Below are 26006 nucleotides of genomic sequence, written 5' to 3' on the forward strand. Positions count from 1 at the left end.
AAACAGTTTTCCTGCATCAACCTTGTTCACTGAGGAAGTCATCTCAAAGTCTTCTCTTTTGCAAGGAAAACCAGCCCAGTTTCCATAACCTTCCTTCATAAATGAAATTTCTTTGGATAAAAAAAATGTCATCTTATTATTGATTTTGGTGCATGATACAACTGTCAAGTCTAACCTATAGTTCAGAATTAATTTTAAAAACCATTTGGATTGTTTTTCTACAATTTTAGTGCATTTATCTGAAGTCACTGTCCTAAAGGAATAGTATCTATCAACATTATGATTGTATTACAATGAAATTGGATCAGAATCTTTATTTTGGGTTCAAATCTGAATCAAATTTCAAATGTTAATCATCCCATTAAAATATTACAGTGATAACAATAATTGTGGTGGATAATTTAGGTATCAATTTTAATCCTGCTTAGCATCCAGCATATTAATGTGGGGGCAATCTGTCAGACCTGTAACAGGAACACTGAAGTAATACTAATATAAAAGCAAAATACTGCTGGAAGTCTGAAATAAAAACAGAAAATTCTGAAAACATTAGCAGAGGGAGGGAGCATTTATGGAGAAAGAAACAGAGTTAACGTGGTGAGGGGCCGTGGGTGGCCGGAGGGAATTTTAGCCCCAAAAAGGGGTTGTGTTTGAATCAGGTGGGAGGTTAAAAAGCTAAACAAGAACGCAACCCCCTCCCCTGAATCCACCCACTTCCGGTTTTAACAGAGGCGGGATGAGGGGCAGGTGACCAACAGGTGCAGGAGGCAGGTTGGTCATTTCACTATTTTAATGAGGCTATGTGCCTTCATTTTAACAGTGATTATAACAAATTTTCTCTTCATCTGTTCATTTTTCTTGTGCAATTATCTTCTTTAAAACAGTACACTAAATCAGAATCAATCACAAGGACAAAATGCTCCAATCATCAACATAGTATGACTGTAATATAATAAGGTCCCGATTGAATGCAATAGGCTTATCTTCTGGTAAATACAATGCACAACCTCTAGCTTACAGTATCTGCCAAACATAACATTGGTGGGGAAAGAGATGCAGTGGTTTTTGTCGAGGTTCATCCTAAGCAGCTCAGTAACACAGGAGTCTGTGCTGTACAGGCTGTTCCCAGGGACGCACACCAAGATAAACATCAACTGCTGCTGGAGGACTATCAATTCGGTGAAAGATGCTCTTTGGTCTGCCCGAAACCTGCTGGTCTTCCAGCGCAAAGAGTTGTCCGTGACCGAATGTCGTAGACTGGCACATTCCAAGGTCCATGACTACGTGCTGAGGGACGCACTAAAGCTGGGGGAAGTTGCGGCAAAGGCTCAATGGGGAACGACCACTGTGTAAGGCTCCCCCCAACCAAGGTGAACTGAGGGGCTGGATCCATGGAAAACCCCTCGGGCTTTATCCAGCAAATATGGGTTTGCTGCAAAATGTACATGGCATGTAAATTGAAATGGAAGGGTTGCGAGGCAACTCACTCCGGTATTGAAGGAAACTGATCCCCTTTGCACTCTTTGTATTGTTGACTGGGTACTATGTATTTTTTACAGAATTTTATGAATAAAGTTTATTTTGGGGAAAAAAATTGCTAATTCTTTGTGGCAGGATTCATTTTCTGTTTTTGAAAAATAAACTTTTAGTCTGAAGTTATACCTGAGGCATCACTCATAGAGTCATAAACGAAGTGCTGATGCTTTGTACAAATATAGCAAACAAGTATGAACCATATTGCAGTCTGGTCTGTTTTGCAGCTCCTGATAGTCTGAACATCTCTACTTACCATTACCAGCAGATGGCCTCAGATGGGGCTGAGTGCCAAATAAATATTCATTGAACATATGTCATTGATTTTACTGGAAATTCTGTCAGAGGAAATTAAACTTACGGTAGGCAGTTGCAGTGTCTCTCTCCTTCTGGTCACTGCTCAGAAACATAGTGAGAGCTGAGTATGGCACATGGAAACACTGGAAAAAGAGATACAACTGATCAGGGAGAGCTCTCCTGGAATATCCCAGTAAAAGTTTACTCCAGAGCGATTCACCACAGAATAGCCACTAAAATAGACAAAGGTGTTCCAGATCATACATTAATCAATAGGTCGTTCTGATCTCCAAATGTTTATTTGGTTTCAAATGCTTCCACAGAATATTATTATTATTTAAACACTTCCACGGAAGCAGACAGACTTTCACATATACAATCATCCAGACCAGTTTTGTTTTTAATCATACTGACCAGTTGTACATTTTTATTTGTGTAATTGGGCATTTTGTCAATTCAAAGCACCTTCGGAAGCAAACAGGATATACTTGTTTTTTAATGAATACTCTAGAATAAGGGCACCCAACTTTCTTTAAAAGGCATTAAAACAGGCAGAAGATCTGATATCACTCATTTTTCACTTGGTGCTGAAAGTTAAAATTCCACCCACGCTCCTCGCCACCCTGCTGCTCCCATGGAGGAGAAATCACCAAGAAAATTGAAAATTTAAGTAAGTGTCAATTTGGTATGAAAATTATAAGAAGACTTTTGCAAGTAACGGAGAATATTTTCTGGATAAAAAGGTATGAAGAGAGATGGCTGCACTTAAAAATACAAGAAGAATGAGTATCAATTTAGGGGGAATGAGGGTGGGAAGGAAATTGGAAGCCAGACAAGACTGATTGTCTGGGTTGGTGGGCTGACCACCACCTCCCTCATCACTGGTAAAATACTAGTGGAGGCGGGTAGGCAATAGGCACGGCACCGCCCCCCCCTTCACCGCACCTCCCACCCCCCCGCCTCTACGGCAGTGGTCCTAAAATTCAGGCCACTTTGACATTCCTTTCTATATGATCTGTACTCCCAATCTGTTCATCGAGCCCTAAATATTGGGCTCATCAGCAAATTATTTAATAATTATTGCTTAAGCTATATACCAAACAAGCTTAATATATGACTAGATATAGTTCAAGTATCTCTCTTAGTGTATTTTGACTTACTTTGGATGATCTTACATTTTTTGCACATCATGAGGACTAGCTACAATCTAACTGTTAGATCACATTTTCATAACTCAATCAGTGCTTTCTCACTGTTCCAGGTACTTACTGTGAGCAGTGTCTGAAACAGACAGTAGAAAAACAGGTACCAAAGGAACTTCCCTGTTTTAAGTGGTGGCACATACCACAGAAGAATGTAGGACACAACCGCAAAAGGCGTAGAACTGATTATCCTGTAAGAATGCACCAAATTTAATGTGTTGTTAAAAAAAGCGTTTTAAGAAATCACAAGCATGGTAGAATCTATCATTTAACATTCCTCTTATGAGAGGTCACCTGTCGTAGTTAACCCTGATAGCTTAACTGGAAAGTTTTTCTGTTATAATTAACCTTCAATGGAAGTCTACCAGCTGATCATGACCAGCACCTAGGCTCTATTTAACTGTCTAATGTAATCAATGGCCACATATGTCAGCGCAGAGTCATTTTGAGTGAATCTTAATAAATATTATTTGATGCAGTATATCGATACATTTTAGCATTTGTAGTTAAATGAGTGATGCATTTGAAACACGTTTCACCTGGCAACTGATATAACAAGCAGGAATGGATGTCTCCCATTTGCATTCAGAGAAATGGTGAATTTAGCCTTGCTGCCAGTCATTAAAGGGCTAAAACATTTTAGGATCCTTGGATGGAAAAGCCCTAACCTTAGGATTCTGGTTAGAAGTCCCTGATTTGGTTGCTCCTGTTATTCTGAGATAGGAAATTAAACACACCAAGAGTCAGCAGACATTCAAAAAGCATTCGATGCACTGACTTATCAGTGGGAACTTTTTTTGAAAAGGCCTGTACAGGTAACCATCCATTCTTTTTATTAACCAATGGTACACATCAGAATAACAATACAAGTTACAGTGCTGGACTCAGACTGGTATCTCTATATAGAGCAAAGTGGCATCAGCACACTCGAACTGTAGTATGGGCACCCACATTACTGTCTGCTCAGGGAGACTAAAACAACATTCACTGACATCCAGACTTTTATTCTGTCCAGGATTCCCTCACACTAAGATGAATTTTTAAAGCTCGCCGCAAAGAGCTTCAAAAGAGGCGCAGCGCATGCGCAAGATGTGCGCCGTGGAGCCGCCGCAATATTTTGCACGGCGGCTCATTTACATGAAGGGGGCGGAACTCCCACCCCTGATGACATACGGGGGGGGGGGAAGGGGGGGCCACTCCATTCCCGGCAATGGCATCCGCACCATTGTGCAGGCTCAGGCAACATTTTTAAAGGGCTTCAAGCCCTTACAGGTAATTTGAATTTTTAAACAGAAATGGAGGGAACATTTACACTTATAAATTTAATGCAAGATCACTGCCCCTCTCCCACCCCCTCCATGACTAAACATTCATTTATTTCCTTTTCCACACAAAAAACATTTTCTACCCATTCCGAACTTTCTCCCCAAACTTCAATACCTTTGTCCTTCAACCCCTTCCCACCATCCCCTCAGCCAACAGTCGGAGTTTTCACTGCTGCCCCCCCCCCCCACCCCCCACTGAAAATTTCACTCCTTCCCTCCTCCCTACCAGTGTTATGCCTCGGACGGAGATCCGAAGGCGCTCGACCTCCGGCAACCGGCCGGAATAGCTGCACAGGATGGCCATCAGAACAAGGTAAGTAATTATTCTGTAATTATCATTTATTTAAATATGTTAATTAAGTTTTTTCGCTGAGCAGCAGGGGACCACCCCGAGGCCTCGCCACCGCCGGTAAAATGGGGCGGGGCTTTGCCGGCGTCAAGGCCTGTAGCGGGCCTCTCCCAGAAGTATTTTCCAGGCCTCCTCGCCACAACTCCAATGTCGGGGCGGGGGGGGGGGACTGGGGTAAGGTTGATAAAATTCAGCCCAAACTGTGTGTAGTTCAAAATTAGTTTCAGTCCAAAAGATGTTAGCAAAATATTACATTCTGTTTATCGGTATCCCCTTGGCTGGTTTGAAAGTTTAGAGATGCCATGTATATTTATGGTATTATATTTAACCGATCATATGGTTGTATATTTTATGTAGCCTAAATCAGCTTCCTTATTACAGAGAACACTGGCATCTGATATAATATGGAATTAATCTGTCTTAATTAAATCTACCATTAATTCCTAAACATCCACACTCATGAGCACTACATTGTCACTTCATGCACTGTCTCTCCAATGTGGGGCCACTTATTTTGACAAGATAGGTGTTCTTAAAGATTCCGTTGTACTTTTATAGCAAATTATTTTAGGCTACGTTTACTGACAATGCAACCACTAGGTAGCGCAGTACTTGCACATGCACAAATGCAGCCTCATGCACTGAAACGTCACTGTCTGTGACGTTTTTTGACAGCTGCCAGCAGCAAAGATGGTGCTGCTCAATTTATCACAAAAACAAAAACAAATGAAACCAAAAGGCGATCGCCACCTAGCTGCTTCCTCCCTCTGCTCTGCCTCTGCTCCCCGCTCCCTTCCACTTCTGGTCCCTGCTCCTGTTCCCCACAATGGGTTGTTTAATGAATTTTATTGATGATTATTTCTGGACACAAACCTGAATTTTAAACCAGTGAGCATCTTAAAAAGAGATATCTAACATTTTGGAAATTGGAACAGATAAATCCTGGGAGCTCATGTTCAGCATGATTGTGTGTGCAATTCAATAGAATCTGTGGCCTCGCCACTTCTTCCCCCTCGGCCACTCGCTCCCCGCTCCCTCCCGCTCGCAGTCCCCCTCCCCCCGCAGCCTATCTTGTCACTCTCTCTCTTCCCTGCTTCCCCTGTGAGGGGAAGAAAGGCAGCAAACGCGGGAGAAAGCGGGGAGCAGAAGTGGGAGGAGGTGGGGACCAGTAGCGGGAGGGAGTGGGGAACAGAAGCAGGCGGGTGCAGGAGACAGAGGCAGGAGGGAGTGGGGAGCAGAAGCAGGAGGGAGCAGGAGACAGAGGCAGGAGGGAGTGGGGAACAGAAGCGGGAGGGAGCGGGCAGCAGAAGCAGGAGGGACCAGGAAACAGAGGCAGGAGGGAGCAGGGAGCAGAAGTGGGAGGGAGCGGGAGACAGAGGGAGTGGGGAACAGAAGTGGGAGGGAGCAGGGAGCAGAGGCAGAGCAGAGAGGGGAGGAATCAGCGAGGCCACGAATGAGGGCTCACAGTTTGGAGACGGGGATGTGGGGTGTGGGGTGGTAATGCGGGGAGTAGGAGCCAAGTGGGGAGAAGTGGCGGCCAGGAGTGACGAGTGACGAATGATGTTTTTTGCGCACATGCGCTAATTAGTCCTGGCAAGCTGTGTGCTGACATAGGCTGTGCATGCGCAGCACCATACTGGCAGCAGAGACTGTTCTGCGCACCTACAAATCTGGGAGCACTCTGATGTCGTCCGCGCTGGGCTATGTTGTCAGGAGTCGCTTTGATTATTTTATTTCCAGACAATTTAATTTCAGAAATTTCTGGTTTTGTATGTAATCGGCCAGTCTTTGAAATTATGTGATACAGATCAATGAATCAATCCATCCTATTCAATTCCAAACACCCTAGTATTATGACATGATTGGTTAGTCAATTTGATTGACATCAGTGTATGGGGATAAAATGAAGGTCAGTTCTTTGAGAGGAGAAGGGCCAGTGATTATTTCGAATCCTCTTTATGAACAATTCTGTGATTAGGAGTTTCCAATTGGGGATTTATATCTGGCTGCCTTCCCTCAGTTTAGTGGTCAGTCTGAAACCAGCAGAGACTGAGCTAATTTGCCTGTTCTATAATTTTACATTGAATGGTAGCAGAAGAAAAGTGTTTTGTTATTTTGACATTTGGAGGAGAATGGTAAAAGTTGTAAGTACTGTAAATATGCTGTTTGTACTGAATACTGTCCATTTACCTATTTAGCATTAGATAAAGTTGGCTGTTGGTTTATAGCCTGAGCCTTGATCCAATATTTATTCGCCTGGTGAAGATGAGAAGATGGCATTGCAATACGTGATCTAGTCTCACAATATTTATCTAGATAGTGGGCATCTAAAGACACATACTGGTTTGAAGGAGAGGCAAGTTCTACTTATGGGATTGGTTGGTGGTCCAAATAGAATATCTGAAAACCCAAAAACTCCACAGTTATAATGAATTTCAAAGAAATGCAAGGTGGATTAGTACCTACCTAGAGAGATTTGAAGAACTGTGAATGCATATAGTGTTTTTGATGGCAGAAATGCCTGTTTTTCATCATAATTTTACCACCTGCTAATGAAATTGTGTGAACATGTGGTTTTGAAATGTGTGATTCTTGCTAATGTGACTTTCTAGTGAATAATTGCAGCTAATCCTTCCAGTTAACAAATATAAATTTGGAAATGTCATTAACCCTACTGTACAGTAAACCATTTTTGGAGTGAAATGCCTTCATGACAAACACAAGAAATCTATTTTTAGCAACAAGTCCTTGGACATACTGGTAAGATCAGTAAAGGAGAAACTCAACTAAATTTGAGGAAGAATGGCCCCAAATGTACAATAGAATGGCAGTGCATCATCAAAAGAGTGTGCTGTCAGTGGGAGGGTCATGACGGAGGTCTGGAAGAAACTGCATGAATTAATGAACAGCACAAAACATAAAATGGTCCTTAATTAGGTACTAAATATCAATCTGACCCAGGAATGTAATACAATGATTGGTGTGGGAAATGAAAAAATGTTGAAGTAGGGAGTGCTCTTCTGAGATTGATGCTGAGACATATGCTTGGGACAATAGAAAAAGCTGTGCTTTACTTGACATAGGAGGGCTTAACACTGACCTGAATTTACTTCCAAATTACCACCCATTTTGAGGTGGATTTGTGGTAGTAAATGGAGTAAATAGATATTAATAGGCTACTGCCTCAAATCTACCACAAAAAATTACATGTGAGTTCTACCCCTTAAAAAGCACCAGCCCATCTAAAGCTCACTGGGAGCCCAATCCGCCTCATGTAAATAGGGTCAAGGGGCATGGTTAACCTTTCCAACACATTTTCCCCCAAATTCCATTTCAAATCCACCCGAAATAATTACTGCTACTATAGAAGGGATGGGCAGAGCTTCAGGAAGGTATTCCTGAGGCAGATACCACATTGAGGAGATCATTCTATGTGCTGTAACTGAAAGTTGATATTATTTTGCCTGAAAATCTCTTTAGGACAATTTAGGTTCAGTCAGAACTTCTGTTGATAGTTTCACTTAACTCTGCTCAAAGCATTATTTTGCTTGGGGGCTATGGATTTCCCAATGGGAACATCTCTATTTTTATGCTTTGAAGAGAAGGATGAGAATATGGACGAGGTTTGATTGGCACCCCTTAGAGTCAGGCTTCACAGAAAATGTCTCATCCCTATGTGCTCATACACATTCACCAGAACCAAAATGGTCTTATCGAGAATTTTCTGATTGCCAGTGTTTTAGAAGGTTGAAAAATCCCTTTCCCCACCCTGGAGGTTCTTGCAGAAATATGTCAATTGCTGGATGAAGACCTGCAACCTACATCCACCAGGAGAACCGCATGGTCTGTACCAATCAAGGTCACCAATGTTTTGAATGTCTTTGCATTAAGATGCTTCCAGGCAGCATCAAGCGATCTCTACTACATTGGGCAGACAGCTGCATTAAGGTCACCAATCTCTTTTCAGAAGGGCAGTACAAACTATATTCTTCCCAATGGAAACAGACAAGCAAAAAAAGCAAAAACTATCCTGCTTTATAGATTGGAAATTGACGTGGCATTCAAACCTCTCACTTTTATATTAGTAAAGACTTCTATTAATATACAACTAATGTGTAATGCTAATTATCTTAACCGACACATCAATGCCAGATACCCAGAAAGCAGCCATGAAGCTTTCATTATGCAACAGTCCACCATCCCAGCTCTCATGACTCGGAACCAGGTATCCCGATTGTTGATTAGTGATCAGGGCTATCCGCTGCAATCACGGTCAATGATTCCAGTAAGGCTTCCACAGACGGAGAGGGACAACAAATATGACGTGGCTCATGCCAGTCCAAGAGGTATAAAGCAAACTACTGGAATTCTTAAATCTAAAGTCCCGATTTAGTAAAAATGGTTCAGGCCTCTAGATAGTCGTCTTAGGTGGGAGCTGTGGTGACACCACCGACTTCGTACCAGTTTTGGGTTTAAGCTAAAAAATACTCCCTCTCCCACTCCCTTATATCTTTATTTAAATCTGAAACATTTCACACAATGAATGACATATTAAATCAAGATTATCTGAATTTCTCTTGGTGATAATACTCCATAATGGAAAACAAAAGCTTTTTAATGTGAAGGTCGGGTTGACATTTAGTCTGTGGTAATTGTTCTGAACAGTAAAATTGATTATTATTGTAGCACATTGTCGGCATTGAATTGTTTTTTCCCAGGCATTAGCCGACTTGATGGCTATAGCTCAGAGGTGAAATGTCAGCTGAAATCATTCGTACCATTTGAAAAACACGGAAGTGTGAATGTATGTGCTAATTTCAAAGATGTGTGAATGATGAATCAGGGGGAGTGTTAGGCAAAAAAAAATCTGAACATTTTGTTTATGCCCTGCAGATTTCATAACTAAGGTATTAAAATGAATGCTCAGTTTGAGGGTGAGAAGTTTGGGTCTGAAACTAATGTCTTAAACTTAAATAAAGGCAATTGCAAGGGTATGAAGACAGAGTTGGCTAAAGTGGACTGGGAAAATAAGATAAAAGGTAAGTCAGTAGAGAAGCAGTGTTAGACATTTAAGGAGATATTTCATAACTCTGAACAAAGATATATTCCATTGAGAAAGAAAGACTCTATGAAAAGGATGCACCATCCTTGGCCAACTAAGGAAGTTAGGAATCATATCAAATTGAAAGAAAAGGTGCACAATGCTGCAAAGGTTATTGGTAGGCCAGAAGATTGGAAAATTTTAGAAACCAACGAAGGATGACTAAAAAAGAGAAATTAGATTATCAGAGTAAACTAGCAAGAAATATAATAACAGACAGTATTCTTTTCTTTCTTTTTTTTTCTTTCTTTTGGGCCTCCTTATCTCGAGAGACAATGGATATGCGCCTGGAGGTGGTCAGTGGTTTGTGAAGCAGCGCCTGGAGTGGCTATAAAGGCCAATTCTGGAGTGACAGGCTCTTCCACAGGTGCTGCAGAGAAATTTGTTTGTTGGGGCTGTTGCACAGTTGGCTCTCCCCTTGCGCCTCTGTCTTTTTTCCTGCCAACTACTAAGTCTCTTCGACTCGCCACAATTTAGCCCTGTCTTTATGGCTGCCCGCCAGCTCTGGCGAATGCTGGCAACTGACTCCCACGACTTGTGATCAATGTCACACGATTTCATGTCGCGTTTGCAGACGTCTTTATAACGGAGACATGGACGGCCGGTGGGTCTGATACCAGTGGCGAGCTCGCTGTACAATGTGTCTTTGGGGATCCTGCCATCTTCCATGCGGCTCACATGGCCAAGCCATCTCAAGCGCCGCTGACTCAGTAGTGTGTATAAGCTGGGGGTGTTGGCCGCTTCAAGGACTTCTGTGTTGGAGATATAGTCCTGCCACCTGATGCCAAGTATTCTCCGAAGGCAGCGAAGATGGAATGAATTGAGACGTCGCTCTTGGCTGGCATACGTTGTCCAGGCCTCGCTGCCGTAGAGCAAGGTACTGAGGACACAGGCCTGATACACTCGGACTTTTGTGTTCCGTGTCAGTGCGCCATTTTCCCACACTCTCTTGGCCAGTCTGAACATAGCAGTGGAAGCCTTACCCATGCGCTTGTTGATTTCTGCATCTAGAGACAGGTTACTGGTGATAGTTGAGCCTAGGTAGGTGAACTCTTGAACCACTTCCAGAGCGTGGTCGCCAATATTGATGGATGGAGCATTTCTGACATCCTGCCCCATGATGTTCGTTTTCTTGAGGCTGATGGTTAGGCCAAATTCATTGCAGGCAGACGCAAACCTGTCGATGAGACTCTGCAGGCATTCTTCAGTGTGAGATGTTAAAGCAGCATCGTCAGCAAAGAGGAGTTCTCTGATGAGGACTTTCCGTACTTTGGACTTCGCTCTTAGACGGGCAAGGTTGAACAACCTGCCCCCTGATCTTGTGTGGAGGAAAATTCCTTCTTCAGAGGATTTGAACGCATGTGAAAGCAGCAGGGAGAAGAAAATCCCAAAAAGTGTGGGTGCGAGAACACAGCCCTGTTTCACACCACTCAGGATAGGAAAGGGCTCTGATGAGGAGCCACCATGTTGAATTGTGCCTTTCATATTGTCATGGAATGAGGTGATGATACTTAGTAGCTTTGGTGGACATCCGATCTTTTCTAGTAGTCTGAAGAGACCACGTCTGCTGACGAGGTCAAAGGCTTTGGTGAGATCAATGAAAGCAATGACAGTATAAGCTTCTGCAAATGTATGAAAAGGAAGAGAGTGGCTAAAGTAAGTGTTGGTCCCTTAGAGGATGAGACTGGGGAATTAATAATGGGAAACAAGGAAAAGGCAGAAACTTTGAACAAGTCTTTCGTATCTGTCTTCACAGTAGAAGCCAAAAAGGCATCCCAAGAATAGCAGAAAATCAAGAGGCAAAAGGGAGGGAGGAGCTTAAAACAATTACTATCACTAGAGAAAAGGTACCAGGAAAACTAATGGATCTAAAGGCTGACAAGTCCCCTCGACCTGATGGCCTGCATCCTAAGGTCTTAAAAGAAGTGGCTGCCTAGAAGTAGATGCATTGGTTGTAATCTGCCAACATTCCCTAGATTCTGGAAAGGTCCCAGTGGATTGGAAAACCGCAAATATAACACCTCTATTCAAGAAAGGTGGGGTGACAGAAAGCACAAAACTATCGGCCAGTTAGTATAACATCTGTTATTGGGAAAATGCTTGAATCCATTCTTAAGGCAGTAGTAGCAGAACATTTAGGAAATCATAATGCAACCAGGCAGAGTCAACATGGTTTTAAGAAAGGGAAATCATGTTTGACAAATTTATTAGAGTTCTTTTGAGGACGTAACAAGCATGGTGGATAAAAGGGAACAAGTAGATGTAGTGTACTTGGATTTCCAAAAGGCATTCGATAAGGTGCCACATAAAAGGTAACTACACAAGATAAGACCTCACGGTGTTGGGGTAATATATTAGCATGGATTGGCTAACTAACAGGAAATAGAGAGTCGGGATAAAGGGGGCATATTCAGGTTGGCAAACTGTAACTAAGGGAGTGCCACAAGGATCAGCGCTGGGTCCTCAGCTATTTACAATCTATATCAATGACTTAGACAGAGACTGAGAGTAATGTATCTAATTTTGCTGACAATACAAACTAGCTGGGAATGCAAGCTGTGAGGGGACATGAAGAGGCTGCAAATATATAAAGACAGGCCAGTGAATGGCAATGAGGTGGCAGATGGAGTATAATGTGGGATAAAAATAAGAAATGCTGGAACCACTCAGCAGGTCTGGCAGCATCTGTGGAAAGAGAAGCAGAGTTAACGTTTCGGGTCAGTGACCCTTCTTCAGAACTCCGAAGAAGGGTCACTGACCCGAAACGTTAACTCTGCTTCTCTTTCCACAGATGCTGCCAGACCTGCTGAGTGGTTCCAGCATTTCTTGTTTTTATTTCAGATTTCCAGCATCTGCAGTATTTTGCTTTTATTTTAGAGTATAATGTGGGGAAGTGTGAGGTTATTCACTTTGGTAGTAAGAACAGAAAAGCAAAATATTTTTTAAAAGGCATGAAACTAGAAAATGTTGATGGAGACTAGGGTGTACTTGTACAAGGAACACAGAAAGCTAGCATACAGGTACCGCAAGCAATTAGGAAGGCAAATAGCATGTTGGCATTTATTGCAAGAAGATTGGAGTACAAGAATAAAGAGGTCTTGCTACAACTGTACAGGGCTTTGGTGAGACATCTGCAGTACCGTCTACAGTTCTGGTCTCCATATTTCAGGAAGGTGTCAGGCAAACCGCCCCCCTGCCAAGACTGAGGCACACATTATTTCGCCACATAAAGAAAAACTCAAAATTGCAAGCCCTAACTGGAAGGACATTTGCATAGAACCAGACAATGTTGAAACAATGGGGACCCAGCAGTTGCTTCTCCAATACACAGAAGTGGTCAGACCAATTTTAGTCAATTGACTAACTGGCTGTTGCAGAGAATTTGAACTTCCAACAAAGGATTTTCAAGAGACTGTTCCATGTAAGGAGTTTGTTACATGACTAGCTTGCTGGGCAACCTGGGAATTGTTTTTGAATTTGAACTCCCAACAAAGGGATTTGAACAGAGAACGACATGTGCTCATAGACTGAGAACATCTCCTCTCTTGTCTGTCTGCCTTCATCTCTTCCCACGGAACTGAATCTTGTGAAAACACATGAAACTCAAGAGAGAAAGGTTTCCTATGTAAACAAGGTTTTAAGAAGATGACTGGGCCCCAATGCAAGACCATATCTTCAATCAAGGACTACAGCGAGCTCGAGAAACAGTAACAAGATATTGCCTCAAATTGTTCTACTTATCTTTTCTTCTGCTCTTTTCTGTCCCTATCTGCATGTTTATATCGCGTGTGTATGCTAGCTTGGGCGCATTGTATATCCGTAGGCGTGAACCGTATTTGAGTTTAAGTTTAAGGTTTAATAAATTTCATCTTTCTTCTTTAAACCAAAGAAAGCCTGTTTGTACTCAATTTTTTGCCTTATTATTGGAAAGTTGTGAACAAGGATTCACAAAGGGGGTGCTCAAAACACAGTATGTTTAAAATTAAACCCTGTTACAATAAGACCAGATAAAGACAGCCAAAAACACCTAGACACATTTCTCACCTGGCCATAACAAAGGATATACTTGCATTGGAGGCAGTACAGTGAATGTTCACTAGATTGCTTCCTAGGATGAGAAGGTTGTGCTATGATGAGAGGCTGAGTAAATTGGGCCTAAGAATGAGATGTGATCTCATAAAAGATTCTGAAGGGGCTTGACAGGGTAGACACTGAGAGATTGTTTTCCCTGGCTAGGGAATCTAGAACATGGGTGCACAGTCTCAGGATAAGGGGCTGATCATTTAGGACTGGGATGAGAGGAAACTTCTTCACTCAAGGGTTTGTGAATCTTTGGAATTCTCGACCTCAGAGGGATGCTCCATTGTTGAACATATTTAAGGCTGAGATAGACAGATTTTTTGTTCCTCAGGGAATCAAGAGATATGGGGAGCGGGCAGGAAAGTGTTAAGGCAGAAGATCAGCCATGATCACAATGAATGGTTGAGCAGGCTCGAGGGGCTGTATGGTCTACTCCTGCTCCCATTCCTTATGTTCTTATACAAAAAAATGTTTGGTCGCAACAATTTCTATATTAATTCCAATTTACCTATCATTCCCATCTTCACCAATCTTCACTGTCTCCCCAGCTTTTCATTTCAAAATCTGGTCCCTGTCTAAAAATATCTTTATAGTCTTGCACCCGTTATCCCCTGCAACCTATGGTACTCCAACTATTACAGTTCTGATGCTCTCTCAATGAATTTATCTTGTTTATGTACCACAGCAAGGTTCCATTTGCGAAGCAAATCTCCTGTGAACTAAAATTAGGGCCTATAGCATTCTAGGACTGTGATAGAGTGCTCTGAATTAAGAATAGTGCCCTATTTGTGATAACAACACTGAATTAATTAAACATGTGGGTGACATGCTCTCCTGAAAAATTACAACAGTGACTGCATTTCAAAATGCATGTCATTGGCTGTAAAGTGCTTTGGAATATTCCAAGGTTATGAAAGGCACAATATAAATGCAAGTCTTTCTTTTGCTAACCATCAGATCAATGCTCACAGGCTAAAATTAATCATCAGATTTATTTACAAGTTGAACAATAGAAGCAGTGAGACACAAACACAAGATACTGACCCTGGATTTCAGCAGAGTTCTCCCAATCTCCCATTGTAACTTTGATTGATCAAAACCCTGAGAAATGGCACAAATGACCATTCTTTTAAACTACCTGTCTTGTTTCTCCAGGGGTTTTGCCAGTCTCTCATCAGAGAACCTCTGCAAGATTTCCAGGCGATTGAGGGTACAATATGTAAAAACAATAAAAATAGAGTCAGTCCAAAAAAGATTTTTTTTTAAAATTCATTTTACACAGTTTTGCCAATGTCAGGAATTTTGGATAAAATAGTCTTTTATGTAGATTCCTGATGTGATGTTATGATAGGAAGAATTTGTGTTTATATAGTACTTTTCAAATCCATGGGTCACCTTAAAGCGCTTCAAGACTAATAGATTACTTTTAGAGTGTAGTTGCCTGGTTACGTAATTAAACACAGAAACCAATTTGCGCACAATTTCCCACAAACAATGAGATAAGTGGCCTGTTAATTTGTTTTTTGATGCTTTAAATTGAGGGAAAAATATTTTTTGAGACATGGTGAGGGGTTAGGGGGTGGGGTGGGGTGGGGTGGGGTGGGGTGGGGGGGCCCTCCCCTGCTTTGGGATCTTTTATGTCCATTTGAACAGGCATAGATAGCCTCAGTTTAACTTCTCATCCAAAAGACAGCAACTTGAACAACGTAGGACTCCTTCAGTATCGCACTGAACTGTCAACCTAAATTATAAGCTCAAGTCTTGGAGTAGAGATTGAATCCTCAACCTTCTGACTCAGAGAACAGTGCTACCACTGGGCCAAGCTAAAATTTGTGCATGATTGATGTGAATCTCAGGTCAGCTATGGATGTGGGGGATAGAAATTGGTATGCATTTCACTCATTTTTGGGGCTTAAGACAGATGTAACAGTGACAAATTTAGCAGTGGGATGGCTCATGCCCAATCTGTACATGCATCTGGGTAATTGCCAAATTTGTTTGGGATACTTTTCAATCCCAGCATCCCTGGCAGCAGTGTTAAGCAGGCTTTAGGCTGCTTACAAATATAAATGTAGGAACTAAGGCAAGTTTAAATCCCAATTGTAAAATGTTTGGCAATGAATGAAGCAGGAGCTGGGTCTGCTCCATTTGGAATTAGCTTAGTTTTTTTTTTAATTTCAGAGATTGTTGCTGTGGAACTAGGAGAAGCAGGAGCCGTGATCGCGCCAACCCTGTCCTGGTAAAAAATTGTTAATTTTTGGCAGGCCTAGGGCCCTCCTAGTTGTGGTGCGCACTGATTTCATGTCACTGGCCATAGGCAATTTCCAAAACTCTAGCCAGAACTTGATGTGAGAGTATTCTCCAGTACTTAATTCAGCCAAAAGGATTTTTAAGTTCGACCTGTCAATCGTTCAACATTCAAACACAATGGTGTGAAGCATTGCACAGGAAGCTGATGAGCAGGCCATGCCATGTCATCTGGTTTCCAAGGACCTGTTAATCCTTTGTGATTACTACTTAGAACAAAGTCATCATAGTGTAGATTAATTGGCCTCCCTTGGTCCCAGCAGACAACTCATCTGAATTTGAAATTGAGTAACTTCCTTCGCTTGCAGAAAATTAAGAGACTGCATTGCATTTCTTCATTATCCTTTCTTAAGTTTAATCCATTTGATTCTTTTCAAGCTTAACATTTCTTACAAATATTCCTTCCTTGCCTTTGTTTTGTTGCCATAATCTCCTGTCATCAATCTCTTATGCAGAATTGTTGGCTTGAATTATCCTTTTGCTTTATTGTATTTTGTATCAACACTTTTTTGCTTTTTTAACAGACAGTAATTCAGCTATTAAGCTATACTGTAGGCACAAACCCTCCCAAGAACACATGCTGGGAAATAGAAAACAGCTAAATTTTTACTAATTAAAACATGTACAAGGTGTGACTGCTTTGAGAAAAATAAATGAACAGCAAGGGAGGGGGGGAATTTTATGCTCTCCCCTGCAGTGGGTTTGGAGGCGGGTGAAGCATAAGATCAGGTGGGAAGGTGGCGGGGAACCCTGCCACCTTCTCGCCTCCGCCAAAATTAAGTCCGGGGAAGGAAGGCCTGTGAACGGCCTTCCCACCCTGCCAATAATTGAGGCCCAATTAAGGGCCTCATTCTGCTGCTGCCGCAATTAGCCGTGCAGCGGGCAGCCTTGTCGCCGCATGGGAAGCACGGCATGAAAAACTGTGCGGGCTGGTTTCTGGTTCCGGGGCCGGGGTGGGGGGGAGGGTCCCTCATTAAAAGACACTTAGTGCCTGATTGAGGAACCCGGCATCAGGGAGGGAGGGGCGCACTAAAAGCCACCCCTGCCCTTGCTAACGACCCCCTACACCCCCCTCCCCTGCAACCCCCACCCTGCAAGATCCCTTCCACCCTGACCTACCTGTGGCCTGGGTCCAGTGACACCCCTGGGCCTCAGGTAGGTGCTCCAATGGCAACAGCCACTGCCTCTGCAGTGGCGCTGCTCAGTGGAAGAACTGCCAGCCTCTGATTGGCTGGCAGCTCTCCAAAGGTGGGACTTCCATTGCCAGAGTCCTTGATCCCTTGGAAGGCTCACTGCTGTCTACTTAAGTGCCGAATTGACACTAGTTTCAGTGGGCCTTCCAAAGAACAGGCGACGCGTGGTTCTCAGCGTCACTTTTTCTTGACGTTGAGACCCCTGTTGCCAGCATAAAATCCCAGTTTGTGTATTTTAAAGTGAGGTCATTAGCTGAAACCACAAAAACAACTGAAAGCAGACATGTTTGTACGAACTGGGGAATCTGACAGTTGTGGTATTTATAGTCCCCAGTCCTGCAATCACAAATGCTTGTCGTTCTTCCAGATAATCAAGAGTCATGCAAGATAGTCAGATGTGCAAAGGAGTTCACATGATGAATTTGACTCTTCAACAGAAACATACGTGTAGGGATTTTGCATAAACACATACCAGAATATGACTTGAACAGTAATAGGGAAATTTCAATAACATTATGGCCAGACTTTTATGGCCCCCCCCACCAACGAGCAGGCAGGTGGCGGGGGCAGGGGGGGCATAAAATTGAGTGGGAGGCAGGGGGGCCATTCCCGACCCCCTCCCGCCCCGGTGCCATTTTACTTGGGGCGGCAGCGGCGAGAAATGACCCGCCCACGCCTGGCCAATCAAAGCCCTTAAGTGGTCAATTAACTGCCACTTTAGGGCCTCCTCCCACCACCACAGGTATTTTACTTACAAAAATGATATAACTATGGTACCTATCGGACAATGCCATTGCAGCCATATGTATTATGGCTTCATCTTCATGTGGACAGGGGGGCGGGGGGAGTGGCACATGTTGGGGAGTAGTTGTATAAATGGCACCATCTAATTCTCCAATGGGTAAGATGGACATCAATGGGCCTAATTTGTTTTCATCTTTATTTTCAACATGTTCTTCATTATTCTTCATTTACTGCACTCAGAATGCCGACTACAATAAAACAGCTCAATGCTGAACACGGGCCCAGAATTTACTAGAATGCTGTGATTAATGCCATAGATTACACTGTTTCATGCCTAGATCTTTCCATTGTGAATTTACTCCAAAATTTCCTCGAAAAATAATCTGAATACGCCGCACTGGACATATTGGCGCATCATGAACCTGAGATGTGGCACAACCAATGGCTTACACTGCAGCAATTAAGCAGATCAATACTGGTATAACCTGAGACATAGAAATCTGAAGTTCTAAATGGTACACTATGCTGAACTTGATCATTTGCAGAAATTTGTTTGCGTTTTGGACACACTCAGCCACTTTATTCAGCTTTCAGGTACACGCTAAGTTATAGATCTATTTTTTTACCATTTATTTATAAGATGACACTAATAATTTATGTTACCTTAAAAAGTTTCAGATTAAACAAATGGCAGGAGGTGAAATTGGATCTCACATTACCCATCTCTCAGGCGCAAAGAGCTCCAATTCCGAGGGTTTCATCCTGAAATATGTTGTACACCATTATGGCTTAAGTGATACTCAAGCATCTCTGGCTGTTGCCTTGAACAGACATTAGACAGCTTGTATATGCTAATGAGGTGCTTAATGTCTGTTGAAGGATCCCTTGACAAAAGTGGTGAGAAACTGAGTGCATGCTCTGCTCAGGTTTTTCTTACAGTGACTGTTGGAGGGCACCAACATAAAGGTGAGATTTATTCTTTTTAACTTACCTTACTGCGGGGCCAGGATGAGCAGGAGTGCTGCTTTTGGCTGCACAACACTACTGCAAATTGTTGCTGACCCATACTTGATCCCTCCTGTTTACCCTGAGGGAAGTAACTTCACCATCTCTGAGGTTAAGGAGGTGGTGGGCGGTTGCCTCCATGTAGCAGATGTAATGTACAACAATGCTCCGCTCTGGTTGATCAACGTGTATGCCCCGGTTCAATGCAGCAAGCGGCTGACCGTCTTCCAGCAGCTCCCACTGCTGCTGGCGACGTCCAGGCTGGTCATTCTTGGTGATGACTTCAATTGGATCATCGTTGTGGCTGGACGATCCGGCAATGACGACAGCAAACTGGATGCTACGTCCAGATTCCTAGTGGAAACAGTAAAAGATGCCAAGCTGCATGACATCTTCAGCAAACCTGCAGATGGAGCACAGCATAGATACACCTGGTCAAGATCGGACGGGTCTGCCAGTTCCAGGATTGACTTCCTGTTTGTGTCCCGTGCTGTCACGGTCAGATCCACCGAAGTCAAGCCGGTGTTCTTCTCCGACCACTGCCTCTTACTGGCTGACTGTCATTTACAGGATGACCAGCGGGTTGGCAGGGGGACATGGAAGCTCAATGCTACACTGCTAACCCCAGAGAACATTGAGGAATTCAAAAGGGATTACAAAGGTTAGAGGACCGTGAAACCCCTCTTTGAGTCTCCAGTTCACGAGTGAGATGTGATCAAGGAGAACATTAAGAGGTTCTTTATCTTCAAAGGTGTTCAGAGGACGAGACAGAGAGACAGAGGGAAATATCCCGACTCCAGAAAAAAATGCAAAATCTGCTCCGGTTGCAGTCAATGGAGGTCGAGGTCAAGCAGGACCTCCATGAGGTGAAGAGCCAGCAGGCCTCACTCTTTGCATGGAGACCTCCAAGATCATCTTCCGGTCCAGAGTCCGCTCCATTTAGCAGGATGAGATGTGCTCGTGTTGCTTTTTCCAAAAGGTACATAGAGAGAGCTCTGTGATCAGCAGCCTGAAGGAAAAGGATGGCTCAGTAACATCTTCACAGTCCGACATACTAAGGATCAGCAAATCCTTTTATGCTGGGCTGTTCGAAGTGAAGCCAACAGACAGCAGAGCCTCCCAGTCCTTCCTGTCATCTATCACAGAGGTCTTAGATGACAGCATGAGGGAGAGACTGGACAAGCCGCTAACTCTGGATGACCTGACAAAGGCCATCAGGTCCTTCGAGACGAGTAAAACTCCCGGAAGCGATGGCGTACCGGTTGAGCTGTATTCGGCCTTGTGGGACTGGGTCGGCCCAGACCTGCTGGAAGTATACGAGAGTATGCTTTTGGCAGGCAGCATGTCAGAATCCATGAGGAAAGGCATCATCACCCTCATCTACAATCGGAAGCGGGAGAGGGCAGAAATCAGAAATTGGCAGCCCAACTCACTGCTTAATGTTGACTACAAGATTCTGTCCAAAGTCATCGCCAGTCGAGTCAAGTCTGCTCTGGAGTTGGTGATTCACCCTGATCAGACTTGCACTGTACCCGGCAGGAAGATCTCTGATAGTCTTGCGCTACTCAGGGATACGATCGCCTATGTACGGGACAGGAGGGTGGACACCTGACTCATCATGGACCAGGAGAAGGCTTTTGACAGGATATCACACACCTACATGATGGACGTGCTTTCCAAAATGGGGTTTGGGGAGGAAATCTGCAATTGGATAAAACTGCTCCACACAAACATTAGTAGCGCAGTCTCATTCAATGGGTGGGAATCAGAAAGTTTCCTGATCCAGTCTGGAGTCAGACAGGGCTGTCCTCTCTCCCCTGTCTTGTTTGTTTGCTGTATTGAACCCTTTGCTGAGTCCATTAGGAAGGATGCGAGCATAAGAGGAGTGACAACCCCAGGCAGCGGAGGCACTCAAGTTAACACCTCCCTGTACATGGATGGTGTCGCCGTCTTCTGCTCGGATCCACTGTCCGTTCACAGACTGATGAGTATCTGCAACCAGTTCGAACTGGCCTCGGGAGCCAAAGTTAACCACGGCAAGAGCACGGCCATGTTCTTTGGAACTAGGCCGACCGATCCTTTGTCCCCTTCACCGTTAGGTCAAACTACCTGAAGGTGCTGGGGATATGGTTTGGAAGGGCCAGGGCGTGCAGCAAAACCTGGAGGGAGCGAGTAGCCAGGGTACACTGTAAGCTGAGCATGTGGGAGCAGCGATCTCTTTCCATTATGGGTAAGAACCTGGTCATCAGCTGTGAGGCGCTCACGTTGTTGCTGTACGTGACGCAGGTCTGGCCCATACCCCACTCCTGCATCGTGGCGGTCACCCGAGCCATTTTCCGCTTCATCTGGGGATCCAAAATGGACTGGATCTGGAGGGACACGATGTTCAAACCTCTGGATAAGGGCAGGAAAAATGTACCCAACATCGCCCTCATCCTGATGATCATCTTCGTGTGTGGCTGCATCAAGCTGTGCATAGAACCCCAGTATGCAAACACTAAGTGTCACTACGTGCTGAGGTTCTATCTGTCCCCGGTGTTGCGAAGGATGGGCCGGGTCACACTGCCATGCAACGCTCCATCCAGTTGGACAGTGTCGTACCACCTATCCTTCGCGGGAAAGTTTCTGCAGAAGAACACCTTTGACCACCAATCCATCAGGCAATGGTCTGCACGGAATGTCCTCAAAGCCCTAAGGGAAAAGGAGATGGTGGATCCTGTCGGATGGTTCCCCGAGCAGACTGCCAAAGTCATTGGGCAGAATACCTCATCACCAGAACTTTCAAACAAGCACCAAGATGTAGCTTGGCTGGAGGTGAGAAGAGCTCTCCCCGTCAGATCCTTCCTGCACGCCCGGAGTCTCACCCCCTCTGCACAATGCCCTCGAGGTGGCTGTGGTGGGGAAGAGACAGTTGCCCACCTAATTCTGGAATGTGTCTTTGCAAAGCAGGTGTGGAAAGAGATGCAGTGGTTTTTGTCAAGGTTCATCCCAAGCAGCTCTGTAACACAGGAGTCTGTGCTCTACGGGCTGTTCCCAGGGACGCAAAACCAAGATAAACATCAACTGCTGCTGGAGGACCATCAATTCGGTGAAAGACGCTCTTTGATCTGCACAAAACTGTCTGGTCTTCCAGCGCAAAGAATTGTCCACGACCGAGTGTTGCAGACTGGCACATTCCAAGGTCCAGGACTACGTGCTGAGGGACGCACTAAAGTTTGGGGCAGCTGCTGCAAAGGCTCAGTGGGGAAAGACCACTGTGTTTGGTCCTCCCACCAAAGTGAACCGAGGGGCTGGACACATGGGAAACCCCTCAGGCTGTATACACCAAATATGGGTTTGCTGCAAAATGTACATGGTATGTAAAATGGAATGGAAGGGTTGTGAGGCAACTCACTCCTGTTTTGAAGAAAACTGATTTCCTTTGCACTTTTTGGACTGTCAATTTGGTGCTGTTTTGAACTGTTTCGTAATGCATTTTTACAGATTTTTATGAATAAAGTTTATTTTTGGGAAAAAAAGTTTACCACATCTATAAGCGGAAGCACAAGGTGGAGGAAATCAGAAATTGGCGGCCCATCTCACTGCTTAATATAAACTACAAAATTCTGTCCAAGGTCATCACCAATTGGGTCAAGTCTGCTCTGGAGTTGGTCATTCACCCCAATCAGGCCTCCACTGTATCTGGTACGAAGATCTCTGATAGCCTTGCACTACTCAGGGATACGATCTTCTATGTGCAGGACAGGGGGTGTAGACACCTGCCTCATCAACTTGGATCAGGAGAAGGCCTTTGACAGAACACTGCACACCTACATGATGGATGTGCTCTCCAAAATGGGGTTTGGAGATGGAATCTGCAATTGGATCCAACTGCACTACACAAACATCAGTAGCGCAGTTTCAATCGATGGGTGGGAATCGGTAAGTTTTCTGCTTAAATCTGGAGTCAGGTAAGGCTGTCCTCATTCCCCTGTCTTGTTCACTTGCTATATTGAAAATTTTGCTGAGTCCATCAGGAAGGATGCGGGCATTAGCGGGGTGCCAATCCCAGGCTGCAGAGGCAGTCAGGTCAAAGCCTCCCTGTGCATGAACGACGTCGCCGTCTTCTACTCGGATCCGCTGTCAGTTCGCAGACTGATGAGCATCTGCGACCAGTTTGAACTGGCTTTGGGAGCCAAAGTAAATTGCGGCAAGAGCAAGGCCATGTTCTTTGGTAACTGGGCTGACTGATCCTTTGTCCCCTTTGCCGTCAGGTCAGACTATCTGTAGGTGCTGGGCATATGGTTTGCAGGGGCCAGGGCATGTGCCAAAAACTGGAAGGAGCAAGCAACCAGGGTGAAAAAGAAACTGGGCATGTGGAAGCAGCAGTCCCTCTCCATTGTGGGTAAGAACCTGGTCATCAGGTGCGAGGTGCTCTCGGTGTTGCTGTACGTGGTGCAGGTCTGGTCCATACATTGTGCCGTGGCGGTCACCCAAGCCATCTTCTGCTTTATCTGGAGATGGAAAATGGACCATGTCTGTAGGTACATGATGTTCAAACCTCTAAAGGGTGAAAAAACATACCCAACTTCGCCCTCATCCTGATGGCCACCTTTGTCTACGGCTGGATCAAGCTGTGTATAAAACCAGGGTACACAAACATCAAGTGTCACTATATCTTGAGGTTCTATCTGTAACTGGTGTTGTGAAGCCATGTCTGGCCTTGTTGCCACAGAACGCTGCATTCAGTTGTAGACTTGTCCCTTGTAGAAAAGTTTGTACAGAAAAACTTTTTAGCACAAATCCATCAGGCAGTGGTCCACATGTACCGTCCTCGAGGCCCTGTGAGAAAAGAAGGTGGTTCCCCGAGCAGACTGTCAAACTCATTTGGCAGAATGCCTCATCACCAGAACTTTCAAACGAGCACCAAGACGTACCTTGGCTGTCAGTGAGAAGGGCCTTCCCGCTCAGATCCTGCCTGAGCGCCCGGAGTGTCAATGCCTCCACAAGCTGCCCTCAAGGCAGCTGCAGTGGGGAAGAGACCGTCATCCACCTGCTTCCTGAATGTACCTTCACAAAGCAGGTCTGGAAAGAGATGCAGTGGTTTTTGTCCAGGTTCGTCCCAAGATGTTCTTTAATGCAGAACTCAGTGCTCTACGAGCTGTTCCCAAGGACGCACACCGAGATAAATTTCAACTGTATTTACAGTTGAAAAGGAGGATAAATTGCCGGAAGTCCTGAAAAAATTAATAGCCGATAGGGGACAGGGACTTAATACAATTAATGTAAGTAAAACATCAGTAACAAGGAAATTAATGGAACGAAAGAGTGAGAAATCCCTAGGACCTGACTGTTTCCATCCAAGGGTGTTAAAGGAAGTAGAGGAGCACATTGTAGATGCCCTAACTATAGTCTTTCAGAGTTCCCTAGATTGAGGAGTGGTCCCTCTGGATTGTAAAGTTGCACATGTCACTCTACTTTCTAAGAAGGGCGAAAGGGGGAAACCAAGGAAATTACAGCCCAGTTAGCCTGATATCTGTGGTGGGCAAGTTGCTGGAGTCTATAATCAAGGATAAGGTGACTGAACACCTAGAAAAATTTCAGTTAATCAGGGACAGCCAGCATGGATTCATGACGGGAAGGTCATGCCTGACAAATTTCACTGTATTTTTTGAAGAGGTGACTAAGGTAGTGGACAGGGGAATGTCTATGGATGTTATTTATATGGACTTCCAGAAGGCATTTGATAAAGTCCCACATAAGAGACTGTTAACTAAGGTAGAAGCCCATGGAGTTGAGGGCAAATTATTGACATGGTTAGGAAGTTGGTTGAGTGGTAGGCGACAGAGAATGGGGATAATGGGTAAGTACTCTGATTGGCAGGATGTGACTAGTGGTGTCCCGCAGGGATCTGTGTTGGGGCCTCAATTATTCACATTATTCATTAACGACATAGATGATGGCATAGTAAGTCATATATCCAAATTTGCTGATGATACAAAGTTAGGCAGCATTGTAGACAGTCTAGATGATAGCATAAAATTGCAAAGAGATATTGACAGACTAGGTGAGTGGGCAAAACTGTGGCAGATGGATTTCAATGCGGGCAAGTGTGAAATTATCCATTTTGGACCAAAAAAGGATAGAGCAGGGTACTTTCTAAATGGGAAGAGGTTAAGTACAGTGGATGTCCAAAGAGACGTGGGGATTCAGGTGCATAGATCTTTAAAATGCCACAAGCAAGTGCAGAAAATAATCAAAAAGGCTAATGGAATGCTAGCCTTTATATCCAGAGGCTTGGAGTATAAAGACACAGAGGTTATGCTGCAGCTGTACAAAACCCTGGTTACACCACACTTGGAGTACTGTGAGCAGTTCTGGGCACCACACCTTAGGAAGGATATATTGGCCTTGGAGGGAGTGCAACGTAGGTTTACAAGAATGATACCTGGACTACAGGGGTTAAGTTACGAGGAAAGATTACACAAATTAGGCCTGTTTTCGCTAGAATTTAGAAGGTTAAGGGGTGATCTGATCGAAATCTTCAAGATATTAACAGGAAAAGACAGGCTAGATAAAGATAAACTATTTCCACTGGTTGGAGATTCTAAAACTAGGGGGCATAGTCTAAAAATTAGGGCCAGACCGTTCAGGAGAGATGTTAGGAAGCACTCCGTCATGCAAAGGGTGGTAGAGGTTTGGAACTCTCTCCCACAAACAGCAGTTGAAGCTAGAACAGTTGTTAATTTTAAATCTGAGATAGATAGATTTTTGTTAAGAAAAATATTAAGGAATATGGGCCAACGGCAGGTTATATGGAGTTAGGACGTGGATCAGCCATAATCTCATTGAATGGCGGGACAGGCTCGAGGGGCTGTCATATCTTCCTAT

General features: G+C 44.1%; 1 protein-coding gene across 1 annotated transcript in view; it reads right to left on the reverse strand.

Annotated features, from left to right (window-relative positions):
* The window catches only part of mfsd2b (MFSD2 lysolipid transporter B, sphingolipid), a 137243-nt gene that overhangs the window by 69119 nt on the left and 42118 nt on the right, over positions 1-26006 (reverse strand). The window contains exons 9-10 of the mRNA XM_068028543.1: positions 3100-3223; positions 1895-1973 (exon numbers count right to left, since the gene is read on the reverse strand). Coding sequence (XP_067884644.1) covers positions 1895-1973; positions 3100-3223 — 203 coding nt within the window. The remainder of the gene's footprint in view (positions 1-1894; positions 1974-3099; positions 3224-26006) is intronic.

The sequence above is a fragment of the Heterodontus francisci genome, chromosome 3 (assembly GCF_036365525.1).
Source record: "Heterodontus francisci isolate sHetFra1 chromosome 3, sHetFra1.hap1, whole genome shotgun sequence".
In the NCBI taxonomy this organism is placed as follows: domain Eukaryota; kingdom Metazoa; phylum Chordata; class Chondrichthyes; order Heterodontiformes; family Heterodontidae; genus Heterodontus; species Heterodontus francisci.